Source organism: Salvelinus fontinalis, chromosome 19 (assembly GCF_029448725.1).
Source record: "Salvelinus fontinalis isolate EN_2023a chromosome 19, ASM2944872v1, whole genome shotgun sequence".
Taxonomy (NCBI): Eukaryota; Metazoa; Chordata; class Actinopteri; order Salmoniformes; family Salmonidae; genus Salvelinus; species Salvelinus fontinalis.
Genome location: NC_074683.1, coordinates 8,427,119 through 8,454,414, shown reverse-complemented (window position 1 = coordinate 8,454,414; position 27,296 = coordinate 8,427,119). Strand labels below are relative to the sequence as shown.

At 42.4% G+C, this 27,296-nt stretch overlaps 1 protein-coding gene across 4 annotated transcripts in view; it reads right to left on the bottom strand.

The window, feature by feature from the left end:
• Nucleotides 1–39: 39 nt before the first annotated feature.
• Nucleotides 40–27,296, bottom strand: part of csrnp3 (cysteine-serine-rich nuclear protein 3) — a 69,483-nt gene continuing 42,226 nt past the window's right edge. For 2 of the 4 annotated variants that reach the window (XM_055870628.1, XM_055870630.1), the window contains exons 3-6: nt 11,516–11,689; nt 4,043–4,302; nt 3,498–3,794; nt 40–3,278 (exon numbers count right to left, since the gene is read on the bottom strand). In XM_055870628.1, the coding sequence (XP_055726603.1) occupies nt 2,130–3,278; nt 3,498–3,794; nt 4,043–4,302; nt 11,516–11,660 (1,851 nt within the window). In that variant the 5' untranslated portion in view covers nt 11,661–11,689 and the 3' untranslated portion in view covers nt 40–2,129. Of the gene's footprint in view, nt 3,279–3,497; nt 3,795–4,042; nt 4,303–11,515; nt 11,690–15,250; nt 15,753–27,296 lie in introns of all 4 variants that reach the window. The other 2 variants (XM_055870627.1, XM_055870629.1) reach the window with 2 other exon arrangements.

The following is a 27,296-nucleotide window of genomic DNA, read 5'->3' as shown; positions in this document are numbered from 1 at the left end:
GCTAAACGTATTAAACGGATAAAGAAAAACAACACACGGTTTCATTTTATTTAAAGGTCATGTATTGTTAAAGCAAAAACGCAACAAAAAATGGCATAACATTTTGGCTTTATCTAACGTTAAGAAACCAAAACACATTGAAGCATTTATACCATTCCGTACAAAAAGTAATCTGTTTCACATTATAGTAAGCGATATAATGAAATCAGGCACATGGAGCTGTACAACTCACAACCATCATGAAACAAGCAACATTTTAGACAGAAACATGTTTTAATCCAATACAGACAGTTCAGTAAAGCACAATAAATACACATTTCAATATATCATTCATAATAAATACTGAAAATCATAAACACAGCAGAATTACTCAATTGGATGCAATGTTACTGTATCTTGCCTTCCCTTAAATACTTTGGCAGTGCTACTGTATAGTCCATACAGTAGCACTGATTGGCTGACAGCTGGATGCACTTTGTTTGCCAATGAGGTGAGGTAACATTATTACTTTATGTTTCAGTCAGGTGCAGAATCACAAATCAAGTAGTGTTGGTTGAATAGAGACACGGTGCAGACTTAGAGGACAGGGATACATGCAGGGCTGCCCACTCCTTTAATGGGGAGGGAATGTTGGTATTTCATTGTAAAGGCTGTCCCTAACGTTTTAATACAGTTGTAGCAATACAAATCTGGAGCATTCTGTTCAATGGCCTTGTAAGTTATTTCAATGTTATTTACAGATTTTCTGCAAATCATACTTTTCTCCCAATGTCTCAGGCTGATCAGTCATTCTCTAACTTGGCGCTGATATGAATCATAGGCTTACTTGATTGTCCGACCTTAAATGCCTGATGTGGCTCTCGAGAGTATGACATGGCTTTCATTAAGACCTTCGAAGGGTTGCTTTGCATTTCCTGTTATTATTGCGCTTCACACTTCTGTGTCACACAATAACGTTCTTATCTGTACAAACAATCTCTTCAGGTATTTACTGTCCGTTGTCATAAGAGAATGGAATGTCTGTGCAAATATGTACTTGAAATAATTTCCCTGTCCAACCCAGCAATACAAATGTTGTCCCCAGTTTCGAAGAGTTACGTATTGTTTATTATGACATATTTATTGGAAATTAAGCCCCATGAAATATGATTTACTGATCATATTATTGTCCTGTTGTTCCCATATATTTGATAGTTGTATATGGTCTTTGAGAGCTGTCAAAGTACTACATTAGTAGTCTAAACATCTACTGTGTGAATCCTTTTAACTTTAATGTTTCCAATGAAATGATGCTCTTGGCATTATAATTCAAAATAAATAAATACAAGTGGTAGTCTGTTTCAAGCTTTTCCAGACCATATAAAAGCATGGATGTGACAACACAATAATAAGGTTTGTACAGTACATTGATACAGATTTTATCAACCCAAATTGACCATGGTCAAATTCTCATAAATGCCATTGAAAGACCCAAAAGAACATGCATTTATAGTTATCAAAACATAAGTATACATATACTTCAGAACCAATAAATAAACTGTGACAATATTTTTTTTACACATTTGACACAAACATAGAAAAGTCCCACTCACAATATATGCTTAAATCTTTACCTTTAAAATTACGAGATACATTGCACAGGCTTATAGCTTGCAGTTTTTGTTGACTGATTCCATCTTGCACTTTAGAATATTAGAAATCAGGGGGTTAATTAGAAATGTTTCTCATCATGGAACCTTTAGCTTAATAATGTCAATGTAATGTCTGGTCTTGCGAATTACTTGGAAAGTTTAGTTCAAATTAAAGGCCATAAAGATCTTCAACACTTGGTCAGCCTTCCCACGGGCCAAACACTGGTTGAATCAACGTTGTTTCCACGTCATTTCAACCCCAAAATCTATGCGATGACATTGAATCAATGTCGAAAACTGATTGGATTTTCAAAAAAGAATCAATGTAAGGGCATTTAGTCTTCTCTTTCACCCAGCTTTTAACCTAAATCCAATGACATGGTAACATTTGTTGTTGATTTCACATTGAATTCACGTTAGTTGACATTGAACTGTGCCCAGTGGGTCGTTCATTAAGAAAAGACAACATGAAGTCTACAGACAGGTGAGCTAGGCCCACTAAACTGGTGCGACCTGGGGGAGATTCTCTGCTAATGCAGAGGTCTTTGTACTGTCTGCTAGAGAAGGCCCTTCAGACAAATCATTAGCACTAGACACTTCCTTTGGCTGCTCTGTTACAAAACACTTCCCATTACTACCGTAGCCTTTCTGGGAGCTCTTATTGTTCAGGTAGTTGTTGTGGAACTCCATCTGGCTAATGCCCCCAGGCTGCTCAGGGAATGTTCCTTTAGATTGGACCATGTTGTTTTCCAGGTCAGGTGTGCAGCAGCCCATGGCAGTGGTTGCTGCTCTGCCGTTGGTCAGGGTAAAGTGTTGATTGGTGTACTGTTCCTCAGCCTGTTGGGGGTAGTCTGTGTACTGCTCTGCCTTGTCGGCGGCCATGTTGAATGGTCCTTGTGTCATGGCCCCGCTGCTAGTGCTAACTGGGTGTGGGAATGATAAGGCCTCTCCGTAAGTTTCACTGGGTTGGCTGGCCGTCCCGTTGGCAGAGGCAACAGCACTGGGGTTCTCCTGCTGATAATACTCGGCTTGGGAGCTGAGTAAATAAGAGTTTCCATTCATGTGCTTTTCAATGTGGTTGTCCTGTGCCACGGTGCCATCAGAGTAACACAACACAGAGGACAGAGGGACAACCTCTGTGTGGGACACAGGCGGCGTGCTCACACCATCCTCAAAGTCCTCCGACTTCTCCTCATCCTCATCCTCCTCTTCCTCAGAGTCACTGTTAGCCAAGCTCCGAGTGCTGGAGTCAGACAGTCCGCTGCATAAACTGCTGTTGTCCTCTTCGTCCTCCTCATCCTCCTCATTCTCCTCATCGTCCTCATCCTCATCATCTAGAGGCTCTTCCATGTTTTCAGCTGTCTGGAGGTGCATGATGGCAGACTGTTGGAGTGTTGGGTCTGTCAGAGAGTACTCCAGACTATGTTGGGTCTGGACCAGCGGGTTGCCGTGGCTGTGGCCGTTGCTTTCGCCATGGTAACCATTGGCAGAGGAGGCCTGCTGCTGCTCGCGGCTCTTCTCCAGCTCTAGCTTCATGATGGTGTGCAGGAAGTGGGTCCGTACACGGATGGGGTTAAATTCCACCCGGCCGGCCGCGTTGCTACAGCCCTCCTTGGTACAGCCACAGGGAAAAGACATGCGGTCCACCTGTAGATTGGACCACATTGGGTTATATGACCATATATTCTGCAGTTTGCATGTAATAGATGAATTAGTGTAATCCTTTTGGCAATATCAGATAAGCAACTGTAATTATACAATGCTTTTTCAATAATGCAGTGCTTTCATCTACAGCGTCTAAAATATTTGATCACTTAACGATACATCAGCGTCAGTATGTCTGGGTCAGACTACCCAGAGATTTACCTGGCATTTGATTCCTGCTACACTGCACGCACATGTCTCTGGGTCACAGAACACTCTGCAGTCGCAGCCACAGTCCTCCCTGGACAACCGGATGGCCCGCAGCTCGTGCTTCTCCTCCACGTCAATCTTCTTCACCCCCGAGGTCCGCAGCAGAGCCCGGCGCTTCTTCGTGGTGAGGGGCTGGAGGAAGAAGTACTCATCCACCTCCGTGTTTTCCAGATCAATGTCATCGTCAGAGATGTCCTCAGCCGTGAGCGTGTTGGCCTCCTCCGACTCCACTGTACCGTTCTTAGTCAGCTGAAAACGAACGAGAGGGGATCAAATTCAGTCTGGTTTGAAGAGTAAGCAACCAGCCGAAACAAATGACATACTGCATCTCAAAAGAGGATACAGAGTTAGCCGTTGAAAACACGTTCTGGATTTCTACGAGGATATGCTATGTCACAACTGTGCATCTAGTACCGTCTGTATATCATGATGCACTATATCATCTCCCTGTGTACAGTACATTTCATTAGCTCAGTAGCTTCCGTTTCTTTTAATACCTTGAGTTTAATGGAGTTGATTTTCTCCTCCTTCAGATGATCTCGGAGCATGTCTCTGTGGATCCTCTCCTGCTCCAGGGCAAACTCTCCCAGGGAGAACTGCCTGACACAGCTGTGTCTGTTGGACATGCCCAGCGTACTGCCTCCCTGACTGGGCACACTGGTGAAACCCTGGCGCCGGCTGAAGTAGTACACCGTCACGTTGTCAAAGTGCACCCTCCTCGTCCTCACACGCTTCTCTCGCTTCAGTATGGAATCAGCTAGAGGACCAAATGAAGAAGTGGACGGTAAAAGGAGCATTAAACATTAAAAAGCAGTGATAGCTGGCCTACTCATACATGAATAACAGGGGGAAGCAGGGTTATTTGTTCATACATGAATAACAGGGGGAAGCAGGGTTATTTGTTCATACATGAATAACAGGGGAAGCAGGGTTATTTGTTCATACATGAATAACAGGGGGAAGCAGGGTTATTTGTTCATACATGAATAACAGGGGGAAGCAGGGTTATTTGTTCATACATGAATAACAGGGGGAAGCAGGGTTATTTGTTCATACATGAATGAAAGATTAAACAGTTCCATGTGGTGGAACCGCCAGTACGACAAAAAGCTAGATTTAACCATCATTACAGCATACAAGAACACTGTTTCAAGGAAATGCACCTATTTAAAACTGCATCGTGTACATGGGAAAGTGTTGTATGTTTTTGCTGTCTGTGATGCGCTCTCAATGGTGTAGATGTGTAGCCATACTACGACAAGATAAAAAAAAACTTTCTATTCTGTGCTTACTTACTATTTGCATGATTTGAATACCTATTTTTATTTGACTTTTCATGACCCTAGAACCTCAGGAGTCGTTTTGCTAGCTCTCAGACAACAAGGACATGCTGTAACTCAACCCAGTTCAGTAAAGTAGTGTTTCATCATCCCAACGCTGCCATTTGGCATGTCGATCCTACTTGTGGCTTTTTAAGGGCAGTTCTATGAGAGGGAGGGAGGGGAAAAAGGAAAGCAAAGACTGAGAGCATAAATAATCCCCCTTCCTGGCCTGGATGTAGAGTCGCTTTCCCAGCGGTCACTTGAGGTCAGACAAACAGGACAAATGGGGACCATCTGGTTGGTGCAGCTCTCCACCCTGTGCCATAAGGACAACGTCTTCATTAACAACATAGGAGTGCCGGTCTGGGCTTCATGATTGGAATTATTCTTTATTGTCTTGAAAAAAGGTTTATAAAATGTTGTTTTGGGTATCCACGTTGTTTTCAAGCTTGCCCCCTGAAGAAGGCACAGTGATGCAGAAACGTTGGTGTTTTTCTTACCCAATAAATTACTGGGAGGTTATACATACGGAGTGTGTGGCTCTCTTTGTTTTTAAAGCTTGCAATACCTAAATTCAAAAGGCACTCGCACATCTGAGCAATCTTATTTGCAGGTGCATGGCAACAATTGAACAAGATGAAGGAAAAAGGAAACCGCACACTGCTCTTGATAGTATCACTGATACTTAATAAGCTTACGTATCGGCCTCACGGCCTTCGTCAGAGCTTTTGTGATTTAAAAAAATGTGCACCCTTATGTAGACCTGGCCCCACCCACATCCGTTCCACACATCGAAGGGGGTTGGAGGCAAAGGAAAAACAAACAAGTGCTACCACATATAACAATATGCTTTTCATAAATATTACAAAAGTGTATAAACAAGACGTATTGAACACGTCTGTAAAACCACAATGAAGACATAGCAAGTCTTCATTAGTCATTGAGTACATCGTACGAAAAACGTCAGAGTAATCTACAATAGGCACATAATTCATGTTCAAATTCACAACATAACATACATAGTAATTTCATCATTAAGTCCTTTAGGAAATAATGTCTAGAGGGTGAAAACCCCAAAACATTCTCTTTTACTCAGAGTATTATTAATATCACCTCCCCTGTCTGATATCTTAACTTTCTCTATGCCATAAAATCTAAAGGTAGAAATGTCATGCTTCAAGTCATTAAAATGTACAGCGACTGGATAATCCCTGTCGTTTCTCCTGATTGAACTTTTATGTTCACTAATTCTCTGTTTGAGAGAGTGGGAGGTTTAACCGACATAGCACAGCCCACATGGACATTTAATAATGTAAATAACATGGGTGGTGGAACATGTATTAATGTCATTTATTTTGGAACCGTTTTCCTGTGTGTGGGTGGCAGAAATATTCACACTTCATCATACTGTTGCACTGTGCACATCCTCTGGATTTATAGCTACCATTTGGTAGAGGGCGTAAAAGAGCCTGGCTGATTTTCTTTATTGGCTGGCAGTTGGCATGAACCAATTTATCGTGTAAATTGCGACCTCTCCTATACACAATAAGTGGTGGATTTTTAAATTCAGGCAGCAAAACTGGGTCGGATGATAAAATATGCCAGTGTTTCTTGACCACACCTCCCACTTTTCGTGAATTCAAAGTATATGTGGTTGTGAACATTACGGAGTATTCTTTAGCTTTAGTGGGTCTTTTTTGTAGCAGTTCATCTCGTGTTTTCCCCAAAGCCAAATTAAGAGCTTCATCCACACATTGTGACAAGCATGGACGTATGGCACATTTGCAGCAAAGATATTCATATTCAGGTTTTGAGATAAGGTTGTTTAATAGGGCTCCAGATTAGAGCATATATCCCTTTGGAACACCTGTGTAGGATCAACACTCAGTTTTCTATAGAAACGTTCATTGCTGAGTTGTCTCTGAATTACTTCTTAATATTTTTCCTAGTCTAAAACAACCACAGCACCCCCCTTGTCTGCAGGTTTTATAACCAAAGACAAATCTTTCATTCATTCATTGAGTGCCTTTTCTTCTGTTCTTGCGATACCTAACATAGTTGGATTTTTCTCTGTTTTTCTTACTATTTCTTGTCCATTTTCGATTAGGGTTGCTACAACCATGTCTAAAAATGTATCTTTGAGAATACATAGTAGCCCTTTTCAAAGACCTCACAATTCCAAGGCTTCTTCACTAAAAGCAATCACACCAGGAGAGGAGCTGGATTATTTCTTCAACACTAACGTGACCCGAGACAGGTTTGTTCTGTATTCACCAGGAAACAATGCTACTGTACACTTTAGGAGCAAGCCTGATACATTATGGCACCTCTTTAGTGGGGAGAAGCTGGGGGAGCCATGTATTGTGCTGCATAGTGCAGACTAAAGCTTCGAGTAGCATCTGCCTGGTTGCCTTTATCTGCAGCAGCTGCCACAGAAGGCTCAGGAGCCTGGGGAAACAGTACCCTGGTCACTGGTCCACACACACCCCTGGGAGAAGCCCTGTCACTCACACCCATAATAAACCAGGGCAGGGTTACTGTATGCATCTGTCACCAAACACAACATAGATCTGTCACCTGAGGAACCATCCACCACATTTTCCGTAGGTTGCCTACGAATAGCATCATATCTGCCATAGAAAGATACAGGTAATCTAATACACAGTTCTTTTTTATCAGTGGCGCCATCAGTGGTGCCTGCCAAACTGGCTGTAGCCTTTCCAATAAGTAGCTGTGGAGCAGAGAACAGGTTCACTCGACTGAGAGCTTCTTAGAGAGCCTGACAGACACACCAATCGCTTTGCACGTGGCTAGAGACGAGACAGCCCGCACTATGGCTACTTAGCTGAGAACACAGACACTACACTAGTTCAACTCAGACATGGCTAGAGACTAGACAGTCCTCCCTATGGCTGCTGAGCAGAGAACACAGACACTAGTTCAGCTCAGACATGGCTAGAGACTAGACAGTCCTCCCTATGGCTGCTCAGCTGAGATCACAGACACTACACTAGTTCAGCTCAGACATGGCTAGAGACTAGACAGCCCTCCCTATGGCTGCTGAGCTGAGAACACAGACACTAGTTCAGCTCAGACATGCCTAGAGACTAGACAGTCCTCCCTATGGCTGCTCAGCTGAGAACCCAGACACTAGTTCAGCTCAGACATGGCTAGAGACTAGACAGCCCTCCCTATGGCTGCTCAGCTGAGAACACAGACACTAGTTCAGGTCAGACATGGCTAGAGACTAGACAGTCCTCCCTATGGCTGCTCAGCTGAGAACACAGACACTAGTTCAGCTCAGACATGGCTAGAGACTAGACAGTCCTCCCTATGGCTGCTCAGCTGAGAACACAGACACTAGTTCAGCTCAGACATGGCTAGAGATTAGACAGTCCTCCCTATGGCTGCTCAGCTGAGAACACAGACACTTGTTCAGCTCAGACATGGCTAGAGACTAGACAACCCTCCTTATGGCTGCTCAGCTGAGAACACAGACACTAGTTCAGCTCAGACATGGCTAGAGACTAGACAGCCCTCCCTATGGCTGCTCAGCTGAGAACACAGACACTAGTTCAGCTCAGACATGGCTAGAGACAGTCCTCCCTATGGCTACTCAGCTGAGAACACAGACACTATACTAGTTCAGCTCAGACATGGATAGAGACAGCCCTCCTTAAGGCTGCTTAGCTGAGAACACAGACACTAGTTCAGCTCAGACATGGCTAGAGGCTAGACAGTCCTCCCTATGGCTGCTCATCTGAGATCACAGACGCTACACTAGTTCAGTTCAGACATGGCTAGAGACTAGACAGCCCTCCCTATGGCTGCTCAGCTGAGAACACAGACACTTGTTCAGCTCAGACATGGCTAGAGGCTAGACAGTCCTCCCTATGGCTGCTCATCTGAGATCACAGACACTACACTAGTTCAGGTCAGACATGGCTAGAGACTAGACAGTCCTCCCTATGGCTGCTCAGCTGAGAACACAGACACTTGTTCAGCTCAGACATGGATAGAGACAGTCCTCCCTATGGCTCCTCAGCTGAGAACACAGACACTAGTTCAGCTCAGACATGGCTAGAGACTAGACAGTCCTCCCTATGGCTGCTCAGCTGAGAACACAGACACTTGTTCAGCTCAGACATGGCTAGAGACTAGACAACCCTCCCTATGGCTGCTCAGCTGAGAACACAGACACTAGTTCAGCTCAGACATGGCTAGAGACTAGACAGCCCTCCCTATGGCTGCTCAGCTGAGAACACAGACACAAGTTCAGCTCAGACATGGCTAGAGACTAGACAGTCCTCCCTATGGCTGCTCAGCTGAGAACACAGACACTTGTTCAGCTCAGACATGGCTAGAGGCTAGACAACCCTCCTTATGGCTGCTCAGCTGAGAACACAGACACTAGTTCAGCTCAGACATGGCTAGAGACTAGACAGCCCTCCCTATGGCTGCTCAGCTGAGAACACAGACACTAGTTCAGCTCAGACATGGCTAGAGACAGTCCTCCCTATGGCTACTCAGCTGAGAACACAGACACTATACTAGTTCAGCTCAGACATGGATAGAGACAGCCCTCCCTAAGGCTGCTTAGCTGAGAACACAGGCACTAGTTCAGCTCAGACATGGCTAGAAGCTAGACAGTCCTCCCTATGGCTGCTCAGCTGAGATCACAGACACTACACTAGTTCAGTTCAGACATGGCTAGAGACTAGACAGCCCTCCCTATGGCTGCTCAGCTGAGAACACAGACACTTGTTCAGCTCAGACATGGCTAGAGACTAGACAGCCCTCCCTATGGCTGCTCAGCTGAGAACACAGACACTAGTTCAGTTCAGACATGGCTAGAGACTAGACAGCCCTCCCTATGGCTGCTCAGCTGAGAGCACAGACACTAGTTCAGCTCAGACATGGCTAGAGACTAGACAGTCCTCCCTATGGCTGCTCAGCTGAGAACACAGACACTAGTTCAGCTCAGACATGGCTAGAGACAGTCCTCCCTATGGCTACTCAGCTGAGAACACAGACACTACACTAGTTCAGCTCAGACATGGCTAGAGACAGCCCTCCATATGGCTGCTCAGCTGAGAACACAGACACTAGTTCAGACAAAAAATAAACAAATTACCAGGATTTCTGTGTTAATATGGAGGAATGAAAAATAATTGTATTTCTATACTAGTGGTGCGAGGCTAAGCTGAAAATGTGGACTCAGTAAAACACTTTGTGATAAAAGCACCACATTTTGCACAGAGGTAGATATACACTACATGACCAAAAGTATGTGCACACCTGCTAGTCAAACATCTCATTCCAAAACCATGGGCATTAATATGGAGTTGTTCCCACTTTGATGCTATAACATCCTCCACTCTTCTGGGAAGGCTTTCAACTAGATGTTGGAACATTGCTGCAGGGATTTGCTTCCATTCAGCCATAAGAGCATTAGTGAGGTTGGGCACTGATGTTGGGCGATTAGGCCTGGCTTGCAGTCGGCGTTCCAATACAACCCAATGCTGTTCGATGGAGTTGAGGTCAGGTGGCATCCTATGATGGTCCCACGTTGAAAGTCACTGAGCTCTTTAGTAAGGCCATTCTACTGCCAATTTCTGTCTATGGAGATTGCATGGATATGTGCTCGATTTTATACACGTCAGCCACGGGTGTGGCTGAAATAGCCAAATCCACGAATTTTAAGGAGTGTCCACATACTTTTGTATATGTAGTGTACAGTATGAAAATATATAGATATGGAGACACCCCAGATTTGGCCCCTGGGGGGCGTGGCAGCCACTATAAAAAAAATCAATAGGCCCATATATTGCCCATATTGGTGGCCATCTTAGGTCCTACCGTTATGTCAGATTAGCTCAGTCACCAATTTCTCAGCCTCTGAGTATCACAGAAGCACACACTGAATTAATAAATGACACATGTTCATAAAAAGTGGCTATGAAAGAAATGGATCAAAATCTCTTAATCGCATGGTAAACATACAAAAACGTATGTTTTCAAACATCAAATTTGACTATACATGTGAGATTGTTTTTACATAAACGCTTATTTTTGAGAAATTAAACCATTTACTTGTATTACAAAAACCTAATAAAATCTAAAGTGTTACTGCTTGACAGAGAGTGTCTCTTTGCAATCATTACCAGTTTGGGGTCAAAATGGACCCCCCCTTTGCGATAAAAATATGTTGCCGCTTTCAGGGTTAAAGCACACAGATTGATCCAGCTTTTTCTCTTTCCTCTTCAACTGTGTTATCGTAATTATATTCCTACTGGCTATGGGTTGTTTTTTGCTTCAGAACTCAGAATATCAGTCATCACAAGTTATTATTGACAATACGTTTCCTAACACACTCAACATCCATTACAAAAGCAACATTATGATGGATTAGTAACATCAGAATGACACATGCTTCATTAAAAAGCAAATGTCTCTTTCACTAATGTACAATATGAACAATGAATGTAGCTATTTGTTCGTTCTTTCGACACTGTGTCAGTGTTGAGCATTTAAAATGAGTGTTTTGTAGTGTTTTGAGTGTTTCGTTGACTGTAGGGGGAGAGAGCAGTGTGTGTGTGTGTGCATGTGTGTGTGTGTGCTTGTGTGTGTGGGAGCCAGGTGACTCACGGGTGAACGTGCCCGAGGCCGAGGGGTTGACACTGTCGCTGCTGTCCCCGCTCTCGCTGCAGGAGACCTCGTAATCAGACTCCCGCAACGAGGAGCATGGCGAGGAGGACACCTCCTCAAACCTCCTCTTAAGTATTCCGCTCATGGCCCTCCTCTCCGTCTCCGCCACTGCACCTGCAACAATCAACAGGGAAGGAAGGTAACACATGATTTAATGCCCAGCTTAGGCCCCGCCGGTCTGGGCAGTACTCCTCAACACAGTCAATTAACAGTGAGTCACAGAACACAACACCCCCAGCTGTTGCCCAGCCCCCCCCCCCCCCCCCCCCCCCCCTCCAAACACCTCCCTGATGGTCCCCAGGCAATTGATCACCTTGCCACAAAGGAGCTTGGATGCGTGGCAAAGGCTGTGAATTGCATGCTATGTTTACCTCTCAGGAAGTTCATTCTGCTGTCTTTGATTGAGTGACCACAGAAAAAGGACACTGGACTGAGACTGTTTCTTCTGCCCTGTCCTCGTGATGGTATTCATAAAAACACTGCCTGACTGTTGTTCAACTCAATAAAAATGTTATCACAAAAGAACAACATAGGGTGAAAATGAAATGAGACGTTAATGCCCAAAGCAGGCTTTTAGTATCCGGCCACAACACCATATGACAAATTCAAAACATTATGTGACTGTACTTAATTGTTGTTGCACCTCAGAAACACAATGAATGCATCCAGCCGGCTACTGATTGAAATTATCCACTGGCTTCAAAATGTATTAATTACATTTTAGGGGAAATTAAAAAAGCCTGACTACAGCTTTACTTATTTTGGGTTATGCAGTGAATTTAAATATGCCTGTAAAAACTGTCTGAATGTGTGTGGGTGTGTGCGTGTGCGTGTGCGTGGGCGTGCGCACGTGAATGTTTGTGGGTGTGTGCGTGGGCGTGCGCACGTGAATGTGTGTGGGTGTGTGCGCATAAGATGCATGCATGTAAAATCAAATAGTGATTTGTGAAATGGTTAACGTTGCACATTCAGTGCTCCTCCTTAGAGGGGTTCCAATCTGAGGCATGACTTGTAGTATTTAGGGGGAAATTATGAGTGACATGGTTATACCTTCTATAAAAGAAAGTGAACATTTTCCTGTGGACCGGGATGAGCACCCAGAGGGCTGTAAAGTGCTATTGGCTGAATAAAGGAACCTGAGTGTTTAGCTGTCAGTGTCACAGAGACTGAGGAAAGACCCTGGGATGCATCCAAAATGGCACCATATTCCCTATATAGTAGGGATCTTGTTAAAAGTAGTGCACTAGATAGGGAATATGGTGCCATTAGGAATAGGGCGCCATTCGGGATACAGCCCCTTTCTGAGTCCCTCATCCTCCCCAATGCCACTACACAGCAGACCACTACATGTGACGCCAGTGGAGAGCAGCCACCAATGACAGCCATTAAACTCTGACAGATGGTGCAATTAAACCAATCAAAACAAGAGCAGGCTCATCAGTCAACTACACAGATACTAAGTGCCAAATTAGGCTACTGACTTTAAGAAGTCTTAATTTGTAACTGTCAAACATTGTTTTGACACATTGGTGTGGCTGGCTTCCGGGTTGGAGGCGCGCTGTGTTAAGAAGCAGTGCGGCTTGGTTGGGTTGCTTCGGAGGACGCATGGCTTTCAACCGTCGTCTCTCCCGAGCCCGTACGGGAGTTGTAGCGATGAGACAAGATAGTAATTACTAGCGATTGGATACCACGGAAATTGGGGAGAAAAGGGGATAAAATTAAAAAATAAATAAATATAAATAAAAAAGTTCAAATTGTTAGATATCCTCACTATGGCTGGATTCCAATAGGAATTACGCATCACTTTGCAAGGCAGCATAATAGCAGTCTTGATATAGCCTGTTAACCAGGAGTTTCAACTAGGCACTCAAAGAAAGGCCTTATGAGATATGTAATAATTAAAGGTAGAATAAATTCTCAAGTTATATTGTCTGTTCATTGTTCACTCAACCTATAATTCAAAGTTGAGTGAACATGCAATTTAATTTAAGAATGTATGTTTGTTCATCTATATGCCAAAATGTTAAGCCAACTCACAATCCCATTGCAGATGGCTGCCTTAAAATTGTACATTAAATCAACTTTGACATTTTATTTTGACCATGTGTGGTAGTTGCTAAGAACATAGGTCTGCTTGCCCCTGGAGGAGATTCAACGTCGACTACAGTAACTTGCACTGTGGAATGTCCAATGTGAGGCATCAATGTGAGGCACCCGCTGCATGTACAGTAGGCAACTCATGCTGTTGACGCCAATCATTCTTTTCCATTGTCACTTTAATGGATCACAACAAACTCTACCATACCTTGATCCAAAACCTATCAGCATTTCCATTCATGAAATATTGAATCAGTCTAGAATGGTCACTGGACCTTATAATTTAGCATCAAAGGGTGCACAGATGACGCAACTATCAAAGACTGCCTGAATGGTAAGATAATTGAAAAACTTGAAAGACTTTCATCCACCTTTTGGGTCATTCGGTGTGAAAATGAAACACCGTAAATGTCAAGGACATTGAGCAGTTTCCTGTAACCTACTGAGCCTTTTGATGTAGACTATAATCAATGGAGGAAATGTAAAAAGGCATAAGAGGGTTAATACCTTTTTTTCTACAGGTGTCCAACTAGGAAGTTGGACAATGCTCCATGTAATTCAGGAAAAATACAAAATAGTACGTACATTTGAGTTCCATTTTACAAATGGGATGGCCCATACAATGTAAGTCTATTTTGTCATTATTTTAAGTAGTTCCCCATTGTTGAAAACCATTCGTATTCTTAGCCCTCAGCAGATGCTGCACTATTCTTTGATAGACAAAGTGGTTTCCATGGAAATGCTAATATACTAGCACAAATAGTGATTTCACAGTGATACTCCTCCAGCCCTATGTCTGTGAAGCATAAATGTCACCGCAGCACTACATCTGAAAACACATGAATACAATATAGATTGAGGATAATCATTTTTGAGGAAATCACACAAATTAAGAATATAACAAGATAAATATCCTATTACCAAATTCACACAGAATCCAAAGGCACACAAATAGAACTTTCTGTATGAACAAGGATCATGATGTTTTATTTCACACTGTAGCTATCCCAAAATAGATCCATCCGGACAGGGTAACATCATCTGTATTGTAACACAGTGGTTCATGTAAGCAGACTCCACTTCTAACAGCACAAGCCAGAGAACAGCGCTCGTTCCTCCTCTACATCATGCAGTTCTTTCTTTGTCTCCTCCACTGTTGTGTTCTAACTAATCAAGGCTGGGAATACACAACGGTGCATGAGAAATGCTGGGAGAAATAATGCAGCAAAAGCCTGCTTGCAAAGCCCCTCCCTGTGCTGGCTTCACTGAGCGCACACACATGTACAAACCAACTGTATTCCTTTAGGAACTGTATCCACAGCCCGCGGTGGCACACTCATATTCTGAGTTAAACGGACAACGTTTTCCCCATTCATAAGGTTCACAAATCACCATACACAGAGGTGACACACAAGACTCACACTGCAGATCTGCTATATGGAGAGAGACACCGTGAAAGCTCTCATCCCATGTAATACTAACAAGCCCACAGCATCTGTAGCAAGTCATGACACATCAGGTCCTGCAAAGGAATACATAAGGGTGCACTTTGTGCCAACCCTGGTAGAAACGACTGACCTGTGTCCACTGGCGTGTTTTCCGTCTCCTTTGACCCCCTTCTCACAGTGAGACTTGGGAGCAAAATCTAAATGAAGCACTCAAAAAGAGGTGAAACATGATAAATAAAGGGCTCCCATTTTGCTTTAGTCCACTGACTTACTGCGACCCTGCAACTCTGAGGGCACGAGTGCCGGCTGAGAGGGAGAGATAGGGAGAGACACAGAGAGACTTGTACATTTCCCAGCCCTGACTGCCACTGCCGGTACCATATGTTTATTGTTAAATGAAGATAGGCACTCTCTCTTTAACTATCCCTTTCCCTTCCTCTCTAACTCCTCCTCTCTGTCTTACTCACCCTAGCCACACAAAGACTCATTAGCTGCTGCCGGCTGAAAGGCTGGATCCTGACTGGAGTGGAGGGAGGAAGCCTGTGAGATCACATGGGAGGGATGTCTGAGAGAGAGTCAGGCGTGCCTGTGCTCCTGCTGTCTGCAGATATATTTTTTTTATCAGCATGAGCCTGGGAGGGAGGGAAAGACAGAGGGAGAGGAGGGGGTAAGAGGGATGCAGAGGGTGAGGGTATGGTGAAGGGGAGTGGAAGAGAGGTAGAGCGAGAGAGGGGCAGGGAGCGGAAGAAAAACAGTTGATTCCAGGCTCAATAACCCAGTAAGATGAATGGGCACAATGCTTAAAACCACAGGAGGAACCATTGCATGGCTCACAACGTTGAGATTGGAAGTAAAATCTCCAGAAAGTGACAAATCCAGCAAAAGAGCATCATTTGTGCTTATTCTAAAGGTCTTCGAATCATTGAAAATTTTATGTATACCTCAGACAAATGGGAATTAGCCTACACCATACAAGCTAATTATGCCAAAAGTTTACTGGCCCCAAAACCAACTAAATATCCACACCATCACAGTAATAATATAAGGATCTCACATCACAGTGAATACTACAGTATATCACCCCCAGAGAGGAACCCATCTACCTTCGTAATAGTTGTCCCCAGTGAAGTGATCAAAGCAGAAGCACTTCCTATCCAAGGAAGTCCTGTTTAGTGTGGCTGTGGCTTGTGGAGTCGGAGGGATGATACCATTCTTACACGCAATCGGAGAATGATTCAACATTAGAAGCACTGCACTTCCTCCTAAAGCTTTGGCTTAATCTACTGCTTTATAGTCACCGACAGGAAATAAAATCAACACTGGAGCAGTGCTGTTAGGAGCTACAGGCTCTATGGCTGATTACAGACAAAAGGCAAACATACAGAGACAGAGTTACACCAAATGTCAATAAATGTACTTCAATACACACACAAATATATTATATTTACTCCTCTGCCCACAAAATGTGTATTCCAAGATGAAGACATGTAACACTTTGTGCGAGGGCCTAATACACAGTGCATAATGTAAATCCCCAATTTTAGAATAAGGCTGTAACGCAACAAAATATGGGAAAAGTGAAGAGGTCTGACAAACCCCCCAAGGAAACCGCTCAGGGATTTCACCATGAGGCCTATGGTGACTGTAAAACAGTTACAGAGTTGAATGACTGTGATAGGAGAAAACTGATGATGGATCAACAACTTTGTAGTTATTCCACAATACTAACCTAACTGACAGAGTGAAAAGAAGGAAGATGATTGTCACACCCTGACCTTAGAGATCCTTTTTATGTCTCTATTTTGGTTTGGTCAGGGCGTGAGTTGGGGTGGGCATTCTATGTTTTGTGTTCTATGTTTTCTATTTCTGTGTGTTTGGCCGGGTGTGGTTCTCAATCAGAGGCAGCTCTCTATCGTTGTCTCTGATTGAGAACCATACTTAGGTAGCCTTTTCCCTGTCTTTGTGGGTAGTTGTTTTCTGTTTTTGTGTCTGCACCAGACAGAACTGTTTCGGTTTCGTTCGTTCTCTTTGTTGTTTTTGTTAGTTAGTGGTCAGTTTTATTAATAAATCATGAACACTTACCACACTGCGCTTTGGCCCACTTCTTCATGCAACGATGACCGTTACAATGAAACAGAATAAAAATCTTCCAAAACATGCACACTGTTTTCAACAAGGCACTAAATTACTGCAAAAGATGGGGCAAAGCAATTCACTTTTTTTTCCTGAATACAAGGTGTTATGTTTGGGGTTATCCAATACAACACATTACTGAGTACCAATCTCCATATTTTCTAGCATTGTGGTGGCTGCATCATGTTATGGGTATGCTTGTAATCGTAAAGAACTGGGGAGTTTTTCAGGATAAAAAGGAAGCGGAATGGAGCTAAGCACAGGCAGAATCCTAGAGGAAAACTTGGATCAGTCTGCTTTTCACAAGACACTGGGAGATGAATTCACCTTTCAGCAGGACAATAACCTAAAACACAAGGCCAAATCTACACTGGAGTTGCCTACCAAGAAGATAGTGAATGTTCCTGAGTGGCCGAGTTACAGTTTTGACTTAAATCTACTTGAAAATCTATGGCAAGACCTGGAAATGGTTGTCTAGCAATAATCAACAACCAATTTGACAGAGCTTGAAGAATTTTTTACAAGAATAATAGGCAACTGTTGCACAATCCAGGTGAGAAAAGCTCTTAGAGACTTACCCTGAAAGACTCACAGCTGTAATCTCTGTCAAACGAGCTCCTGCAAAATATTGATTTAGGGGTGTGAATACTTATTGTGTGTAGATGGGTGAGAATTCAAATAAAAGTAATGTTGAATTCAGGCTGTAACACAACAAAATGTAGATTAAGTCAAGGGGTATGGGTACTTTCTGAAGGCACTGTAAATGTGCACAAAATAACTCACCAACAATAATTATTGAAGCATTGAAGTTAAAGACACCAAACCAACATTCACATGTTCAGGCTATCCTAACTTCAAATTTGTATGTTTTTTTCAGACTAAAACGATAGACATTTGCATAATATAAAACTCACCAAAAGTAACCCTTGAATCGTTCAAGCTGGATACACCAGCACCAACTTTGATATGTTCAGGCTGTCCTAACTTTTCATCTACCTACTTTTTCAACTATAAACAGTCACCACCATTACCACAGCAAAAACTACCACTGCTATAACGTATTTCAAAACCATACATACTTTAAAACATGCTAGCCAACACACCACATTTTCTTCAGGAAATGTACTTTTCAGTGATCACTGTTAGCCTGAAGAGTGTATTTATTAGATACAACAACAGCTAGCTGTCAGTAGGTCTACATTCAATAGCCTAAAACTTTTGAATCATTACATCATCATTCAACTGAAATCAAACTTAATTTACGCTGAACGTTTTACAAAAATCAATTGTGAAACCCACAGCTTGAATGAGAGTTGCTTTGCTTTCCTAAGAGTGTTGTCCACATGATCCTCGGCTTTATTCCCATTTTATGACAGAAGATCACTTTGTCTTATGTCTTTCTTGTTTTCGTTTTCACACGCAACAACTGTAGTTTAGACATTTTTGTGATCTAACTGACTCACAATCCAAAGTAATATGGTTGATATAGTAGTCTATCAAAGTAATCGGACCAATTTTACAACATTTACATTTTTACCACTACCACAAAAATACTTTTAAAGAGTTAAAGCAAGTCCCACCAATTGTACATCATGTACAATTACCATCTAGTTATTATTATTCTTTACAACGCTACTCCTCTTACAACATTTAAGATAGAGATGCCGTTCAAACTTTTAAAGTGTAGACTGGTCTGGAAGAGTGTGCTTGTATACTTTTTAAAATATTTAACTTTTTGTCCTCTTTTTTGTCCTCCATCCACTTTCATGGCCGGGCCTGCTAGCTGTCTGAATCACCTTGCCTCCAGCTCGTCTAGCTACTCACTGGACCCTATAATCACTCAGCTACACATGCCTCTCCCTAATGTCAATATGCCTTGTCTATTGCTGCTTTGGTTAGTAATTTTTGCCTTATTTCACAGTAGAGCCTCCATCCCTGCTCAATATGCCTTAGCTAGCCCTTATGTTCCACTCCCCACACAAGCGGTAACCGTACCTGGCTTAAATGGTGCCTCTAGAGACAAAACCTCTCATCGTCACTCAATGTCTAGGCTTACCTCCTTTGTACTCACATCCTACCATACCCTTGTCTGTACATTGTCTTGAATCTATTCTTCCGCACCCAGAACCCTGCTCATTTTACTCTCTGTTCCAAATGCACTAGACGACCAGTTCTTATAGCCTTTAGCCATACTCTTATCCTACTCCTCTGTTCCTCTGTCTGGTGATGTAGAGGTTAACCCAGGCCCTGCAGCCCCCAGCATCACTCCCATTCCCCAGGCGCTCTCATTTGTTGACTTCTGTAACCGTAAAAGCATTGGTTTCATGCATGTTAACATTAGAAGCATCCTCCCTAAGTTTGTTTTATTCACTGCTTTAGCACACTCCACCAACCCGGATGTCCTAGCCGTGTCTGAATCCTGGCTTAGGAAGGCCACCAAAAATCCTGACATTTCCATCCCTAACTATAACATTTTCTGACAAGATAGAACTGCCAAAGGGGGCGGAGTTGCAATCTACTGCAGAGATAGCCTGCCGAGATCTGTCATACTATCCAGGTCTGTGCCCAAACAATTTGAGCTTCTACTTTTAAAAATCCACCTTTCCAGAAACAAGTCTCTCACCGTTGCAGATTGTTATAGACCCCCTCGGCCCCCAGCTGTGCCCTGGACACCATATGTGAATTGATTGCCCCCATCTATCTTCAGAGTTCGTACTGTTAGGTGACCTCAACTGGGACATGCTTAACACCCCGGCCATCCTACAATCTAAGCTAGATGCCCTCAATCTCACACAAATCATCAAGGAACCTACCAGGTACAACCCTAAATCTGTAATCATGGACACCCTCTTTGATATCATCCTAACCAACCTGCCCTTTAAATACACCTCTGCTGTCTTCAACCAGGATCTCAGCGATCACTGCCTCATTGCCTGCGTGCGTACTGGGTCCGCGGTCAAACGATCACCCCTCATCACTGTCAAACGCTCCCTAAAACACTTCTGCGAGCAGGCCTTTCTAATCAACCTGGCCCGGGTATCCTGGAAGGATATTGACCTCATCCCTTCAGTAGAGGATGCCTGGTTGCTCTTCAAAAGTGCTTTCCTCTCCATATTAAATAAGCATGCCCAATTTTTTTTTAAATGAACTAAGAACAGATATAGCCCTTGGTTCACCCCAGACTTGACTGCCCTTGACCAGCACAAAAACTTCCTGTGGCGTTAAGCATTAGCATCGAATAGCCCCAGCGAAATGCAACTTTTCAGGGAAGTCAGGAACCAATATACTCAGTCAGTTAGGAAAGCTAAGGCTAGCTTTTCAAAACAGAAATTTGCTTCCTGTAGCACTAATTCCAAAAAGTTTTGGGACACTGTAAAGTCCATGGAGAATAAGAACACCTCCTCCCAGCTGCCCACTGCACTGGGGATAGGAAACACTGTCACCACTGATAAATCTATGATAATCGATCATTTCAATAAGCATTTTTCCGCGGCTGGCCATGCTTTCCACCTGGCTACCCCTACCCTGGCCAACATCTCAGCACCCCCTGCAGAAACTTGCCCAAAACCCCACCTGCTTCTCCTTCACCCAAATCCAGACAGCTGATGTTCTGAAAGAACTTCAAAATCTGGATCCCTACAAATCAGCTGGGCTAGACAATCTGGACCCTCTCTTTTTAAAATTATCTGCCGAAATTGTTGCAACCCCTATTACTAACCTATTCAACCTCTCTTTCGTATTGTCTGAGATCCCCAAGGATTGGAAAGCTGCCATGGTCATCCCCCTCTTCAAAGGGGGAGACACTCTAGACCAAACTGTTACAGACCTATATCCATCCTGCCCTGGCTTTCTGATATCTTCGAAAGCCAAGTTAAAAAACAGATCTCTGATCATTTCGAATCCCACCGTACCTTCTCCACTATGCAATCGGGTTTCCGAGCTGGTCATGGGTGCACCTCAGCCACGCTCAAGGTCCTAAACGGCCATCGATAAAAGACAGTACTGTGCAGCTGTCTTCATTGACCTGGCCAAAGCTTTCGACTCTGTCAATCATCGCATTCTTATCGGCAGACTCAATAGCCTTGGCTTCTCAAATGACTGCCTCGCCTGGGTCACCAACTACTTCTCAGATAGAGTTCAGTGTGTCGACCTGGTCAGGTCTCTATGGGGGTGCCACAGGGTTCAATTCTCGGGTTGACTCTTTTCTCGGTATATATCAATGATGTCGCACTTGCTGCTGGTGATTCTCAGCCCCCTCTACGCAGACGACACCATTCTGTATACAACTGGCCCTTCTTGGACACTGTGCTAACAAACCTCCAAACGAGCTTCAACGCCATACAACACTCCTCCGTGGCCTCCAACTGCTTTTAAATGCTAGTAAAACTAAGTGCATGCTCTTCAACCGATTACTGCCCGCACCCTTCCGTTCGACTAGCATCAATACTCTGGACGGTTCTGACCTAGAATATGTGGACAACTACAAATACCTAGGTGTCTGGATAGACTGTAAACTATCCTTCCAGACTCACATTAAGCATCTCCAATCCAAAATTAAATCTAGAATCGGCTTCCAATTTCGCAACAAAGTCTCCTACACTCATGCCGCCAAACGTACCCTTGTAAAACTGACTATTCTACCGTTCCTTGACTTCGGCGATGTCATTTACAAAATAGCCCCTAACAATCTACTCAGCAAACTGGATGTAGTCTATCACAGTGCCATCCATTGTATCACAAAAGCCCTATATATTACCCACCACTGCAACCTGTATGCTCTCGTTGGCTGGCCCTCACTACATATCCATCGCCAAACCCACTGGCTCCAGGTCATCTATAAGTCTTTGCTAGGTAAAGCCCCGCCTTATCTCAGTTCACTGGTCACCATAGCAACACCCACCTGTAGCACGGACTCCAGCAGGTATATTGCGCTGGTCATCCCCAAAGCCAACACTTCCTTTGGCCACCTTTCCTGCCAATGACTGGAACGAATTGCAAAAATCTCTGAAGCTGGAGTCTTATATCTCCCTCTCTAACTTTAAGCATCAGCTGTCTTAGCAGCTTACCGATCACTGTACCTGTACACAGCTAATCTGTAAATAGCACACCCGACTACCTCATCCACATATTATTACTTACCCTCTTGCTCTTTTTCACCCCAGTATCTCTACTTGAAACATCATCATCTGCACATCTATCACTCCAGTATTAATGCTAAATTGTAATTATTTTCGCCTCTAGGCTCTATTTATTGCCTACCTCCCTAGTCTTCTACATTTGCACACACTGCACTAGATTTTTCTGTTTTTTCTCTTCTTTTGTGTTATTGACTGTACGTGTCACGACTTTCGCCGAAGTCGGCTCCTCTCCTTGTTCGGGCGGCGTTCGGCGGTCGACGTCACCAGCTTTCTAGCCATCACCGCTCCATTTTTCATAAATCCATTTGTTTTGTCTTGTTCCCTGCACACCTGGTTTTCATTCCCCAATCACACTACATGTATTTATTCCTCTGTTCCCCCTCATGTCTTTGTGTGAAATTGGTTTGTGTTATGTATCAATTTTGACGCGCCAGACTGGTGTTTGTATATTTCCGTGTTTAGTCACGAGGTATGTTTATTTGTTTGAACATAATTATTGTGATTGTTTGCACGTTTTGCACTTTTGCAAATTGGCTCGAGGTTTTGACACAGTGGCGTTTGTCTGTTGGTTTCTCCTGCCTAAATAAAGTATGCGCCTGTTCACAACTCTCTGCTCTCCTGCACCTGATTCCGCTACCAGTACGCACGCCATTGACAGTACGTTTGTTTTTGTGTAATTCTGTGTTGTTGTTTTTGTCGCACTGCTTTGCTTTATCTTGGCCAGGTCACAATTGTAAATGAGAACAAGTTCTCAACTGGCCTACCTGGTTAAATGAAGGTGAATAAAAATGTCAGGATTAAAAAGGGATTTCTTCAGCATTCATCACACCCAACATTCTATTCTATTCACTGTAAACAATGTAACTTATTACACAAATCAGTTACTTTGACCACTTTCCCAACTTCAAATTCTTTAAAACTTTTTATCAACTATAACTATAAACATGTGCATAAATTAGCATAAAACCTCACACCAAAAGTAAGTCTTGAACCGTTTAACCTTTCACTGCAGTTGGCTAAATCAGGGTCACACAGTGTGCTTCTTGGTAGTCTTAAACAAATTTGAAACAAAAGTATACACCTCACACATGGTTATGAGTTTAAAAAATAAGACATCTGTACCATGTTAAATATAGAGTTGAAATGTATTCCATTTTGAGATTGCATCCAAATATTTAAATTTTATAAACATCACAGAAGACTGAAATATAACAAAAAAAGTTTGACATTAAAACACTGGATTTTCTGCGTTTGAAAAAAAGTATGTTTATTAATTATGAAATTATGAAAAATATGAATAACATTCCACCCCTAAGGCCACTAGAGGAGGCCACTAGAGGAGGCCACTAGAGGACGCTTCGGGCAATCGACTGAAGGAAATCGGGTTTCTTCCACATTCTAAAGCTTCCATTGTTGAAAACTCCCATGACTACCAACATTCTACTCACTGTAAACATTCTAACTTTTGACACAAATCAGCCACTTTGACCACTTTCCCAACAACTTAAACAAAAACTTGGAGGGTATGACATCTTGGTCTACTTCTATGGAGTGATTTTAGTGCCAACATAAATTGTATGTGTATTTCCATAAAACAAATGTTATTAAGATGTTGCATTGGTAATGCACAAATTGAATAAATGAATTCAGAAATTGAATTTCTATTTAAATAATGAAATGAATAGTGAATTCAGTTGTTAAAATGTCATTTCTATTTAATTCAATATTCAAATGAAATATTTCTGTATTAAGTTTCAATACGGTAGATATTGCATTCTTGGTCTGTGTATGAAGTTTAATCATCATTTCAAGTTGAGCAAAGTTTTATATATTCAACTTCTCTAATGCGTTCAGGTTCGTTTTTCTGATTCAAACCAACATCCTGGTACTTTGCCAGCTATTATGACCCCATGCCTGAAAGCTGAGACTATGGAGCATTTACATGCCTTCTGTTTCCCTTTACGATACTCACAAGCCGCACAGGACACATTACAAGGGAGCGTGACAAACAAACACAATTTGGCCCCCATAAGAATATTGTTGAATATCCCTGTGTAGCAGAGCCTGGGGAGAGGCCACTACCACAGACCAGAGCTAGGAGGGGTTTCATGGTACATAGGCTCAGTGAGGCAGAGTTCAAACGTAGGTTTTTATTATTTGTACTAATTTGTAATAACTAGGCTGAGTGAGTTTGCTGAACTCTGGACATTGTATACGTTTATTAGTTACAGATGTTACAGCCTTCATAACCCTAAAAGCGTAAAACAGGGACAAAGTTTGCTGCACTTTGAGATTGTATATGATAATGTATTACAGATGTTACAGTCTTAAAGATCACGGTGCGGTTGACACATGCATGCGGTTGTATAAGTGGGTTAACCAACTTATACAACCGCGCCAGTCCCATCCCTCAGTTTTTTACCAAATCAGAGGTGGGGTGTTGCTTTGTTATCGTTTCAATTGGGGACAACGTTTTTTGTTACTGAGGTTAGAGTCTAAGTTCCTTCTTCTTGAGCATTTCTGTTTTTAAGTTATGTAAGCTATGTTTGAACTGTTTACTCTGCCTCACTGAGCCTTTGTACCCTGAAATCCCTCCTATCTCAAGTCCATGGCAGTGGCCTCTCCCCAGGCTCTGCTACACAGGGATATTCAACTACAGTGAGCTCCAAAAGTATTGTTTAAGCTCTGTACTCCAGCACTTTGGATTTGAAATTATACAATGACAATGACTATGACTATGACTATGACTAATGACTATCGTGCAGACTGTCAGGTTTAATTTGAGGTTATTTTCATCCATTAATTTTGAACCGTTTCGAAACTACAGCACTTTTTGTACATAGGGGACAAAAATAATTTGGACAAATTCACTTAAAGTCTTCCAAAGTTTAGTATTTGGTCCCATATTCATAGCACACAATGATTACATCAAGCTTGTTAATCTACAAACATGTTGGATGTATTTACTGTTTGTTAAGTTGTCTCAGATAATTTTGTGCCAAATATACATTTATGGAAAATAATGTATTGTGTCATTTTGGAGTCACTTTTATTGTAATTAAGAATAAAATATGTTACTTAACACTAAACACACATGCTAACATGATTACGGAAGGTCCTGAATAAATCATGAATAAAGATGAGTGAGAAAGTTAGATGCACAAATATCAATTTTGAGAACTGAATTTGAAAACAGAATCTGAATGCAACAGAAGAATATTTTAAACTTTGGTGCACTTGAAATTATGGTTTGTAAACTTGATACACAGACAAGGATTGCAATATCTACAATATTGAAATTGAATATACAGTACCAGTCTAAAGTTTGGACACACCTACTTATTCAAGGGTTTTTTCTTCATTTGAACTATGTTCTACATTGTAAAAGAATAGTGAAGATAACAAAACTATGAAATAACACATATGGAATCATGTAGCAACCAAAAAAATGTTCAATAAATCAAAATCTATGTTATATTTGAGATTCTTCAAAGTAGCCACCCTTTGCCCTGATGACAGCTTTGCACACTCTTGGGATTCTCTCAACCAGCTTCACCTGGAATGCTTTTCCAACAGTCTTGAAGGAGTTCCCACATATTCTGAGCACTTGTTGGCTGCTTTTCCTTCACTCTGTGGTCCAACTAATCCGAGGGTGATTGTGGAGGCCAGGTCATCTGATGCAGCACTCCATCACTGTCCTTCTTGGTCAAATAGCCCTTACACAGCGTGGAGGTGTGTTGGGTCATTGTCCTGTTGAAAAACAATTGACAGTCCCACTAATTGCAAACCAGATGGGATGGCGTATCGCTGCAGAATGCTGTGGTAGGCATGCTGGTTAAGTGTACCTTGAACTCTAAATAAATCACAGACAGTGTCACCAACAAAGCACCACCACACCTCCTCCTCCATGATACACCGTGGGAACCACACATGCAGAAATCATCCGTTCACCTACTCTGTGTCTCACAAAGACACGGTGGTTGGAACCAAACATTGCCACATTTGGACTCATCACACCAAAGGACAGATTTCCACCGGTCTAATGTCCATTGCTCGTATTTCTTGGCCCAAGCAAGTCTCTTATTATTATTGGCGTCCTTTCGTAGTGGTTTCTTTGCAACAATTCGACCATGATGGCCTGATTCACGCAGTCTCCTCTGAACAGTTGATGTTGAGATGTGTCTGTTACTTGAACTCTGTGAAGCATTTATTTGGGGTGGAATTTCTTAGGCTGGTATCTCTAATGAACTTATCAGCAGAAGTAACTTTGGGTCTTCCTTTCCTGTGGCAGTCCTCACAGTCCTCACAGCCAGTTTCATCATAGCGCTTGATATTTTCTTTTGACTGCACTTGAAGAAACTTTCAAAGTTCTTGAAATGTTCCGGATTGATGTCTTAAAGTAATGATGGACTGTCGTTTCTCTTTGCTTATTTGAGTTGTTCTTGCCATAATATGGACTTGGTCTTTTACCAAATAGGGAAATCTTCTGTATACCACCCCTACCTTGTCACAACACATCTGACTGGCTTAAATGAATTAAGGAAAGAAATTCCACAAATGAACTTTTAACAAGGCAGACCTGTTAATTGAAATGCATTCCAGGTGACTACCTCATGAGCTGGTTGAGAGAATGTCAAGAGTGTGCAAAGCTGTCATCAAGATCAAAGGGTGGCTACTTGGAAGAATCTCAAAAAAAAAAAAAACGGAATGCAATATTCATTCAATTCAGTTTCAAATCATTAAATAGAAGTTCAATTTATGAATTTAACTATTCAATTTGTGCATTACAATTTAAAAAACAATGAATTCAAATACAATTTCTGTCGACACTTAAATCACTCCATATTCTTCTCTGCCATTTAAATATGAAATTTGAACAGAAACTGAGTGTACAAAACATTATGA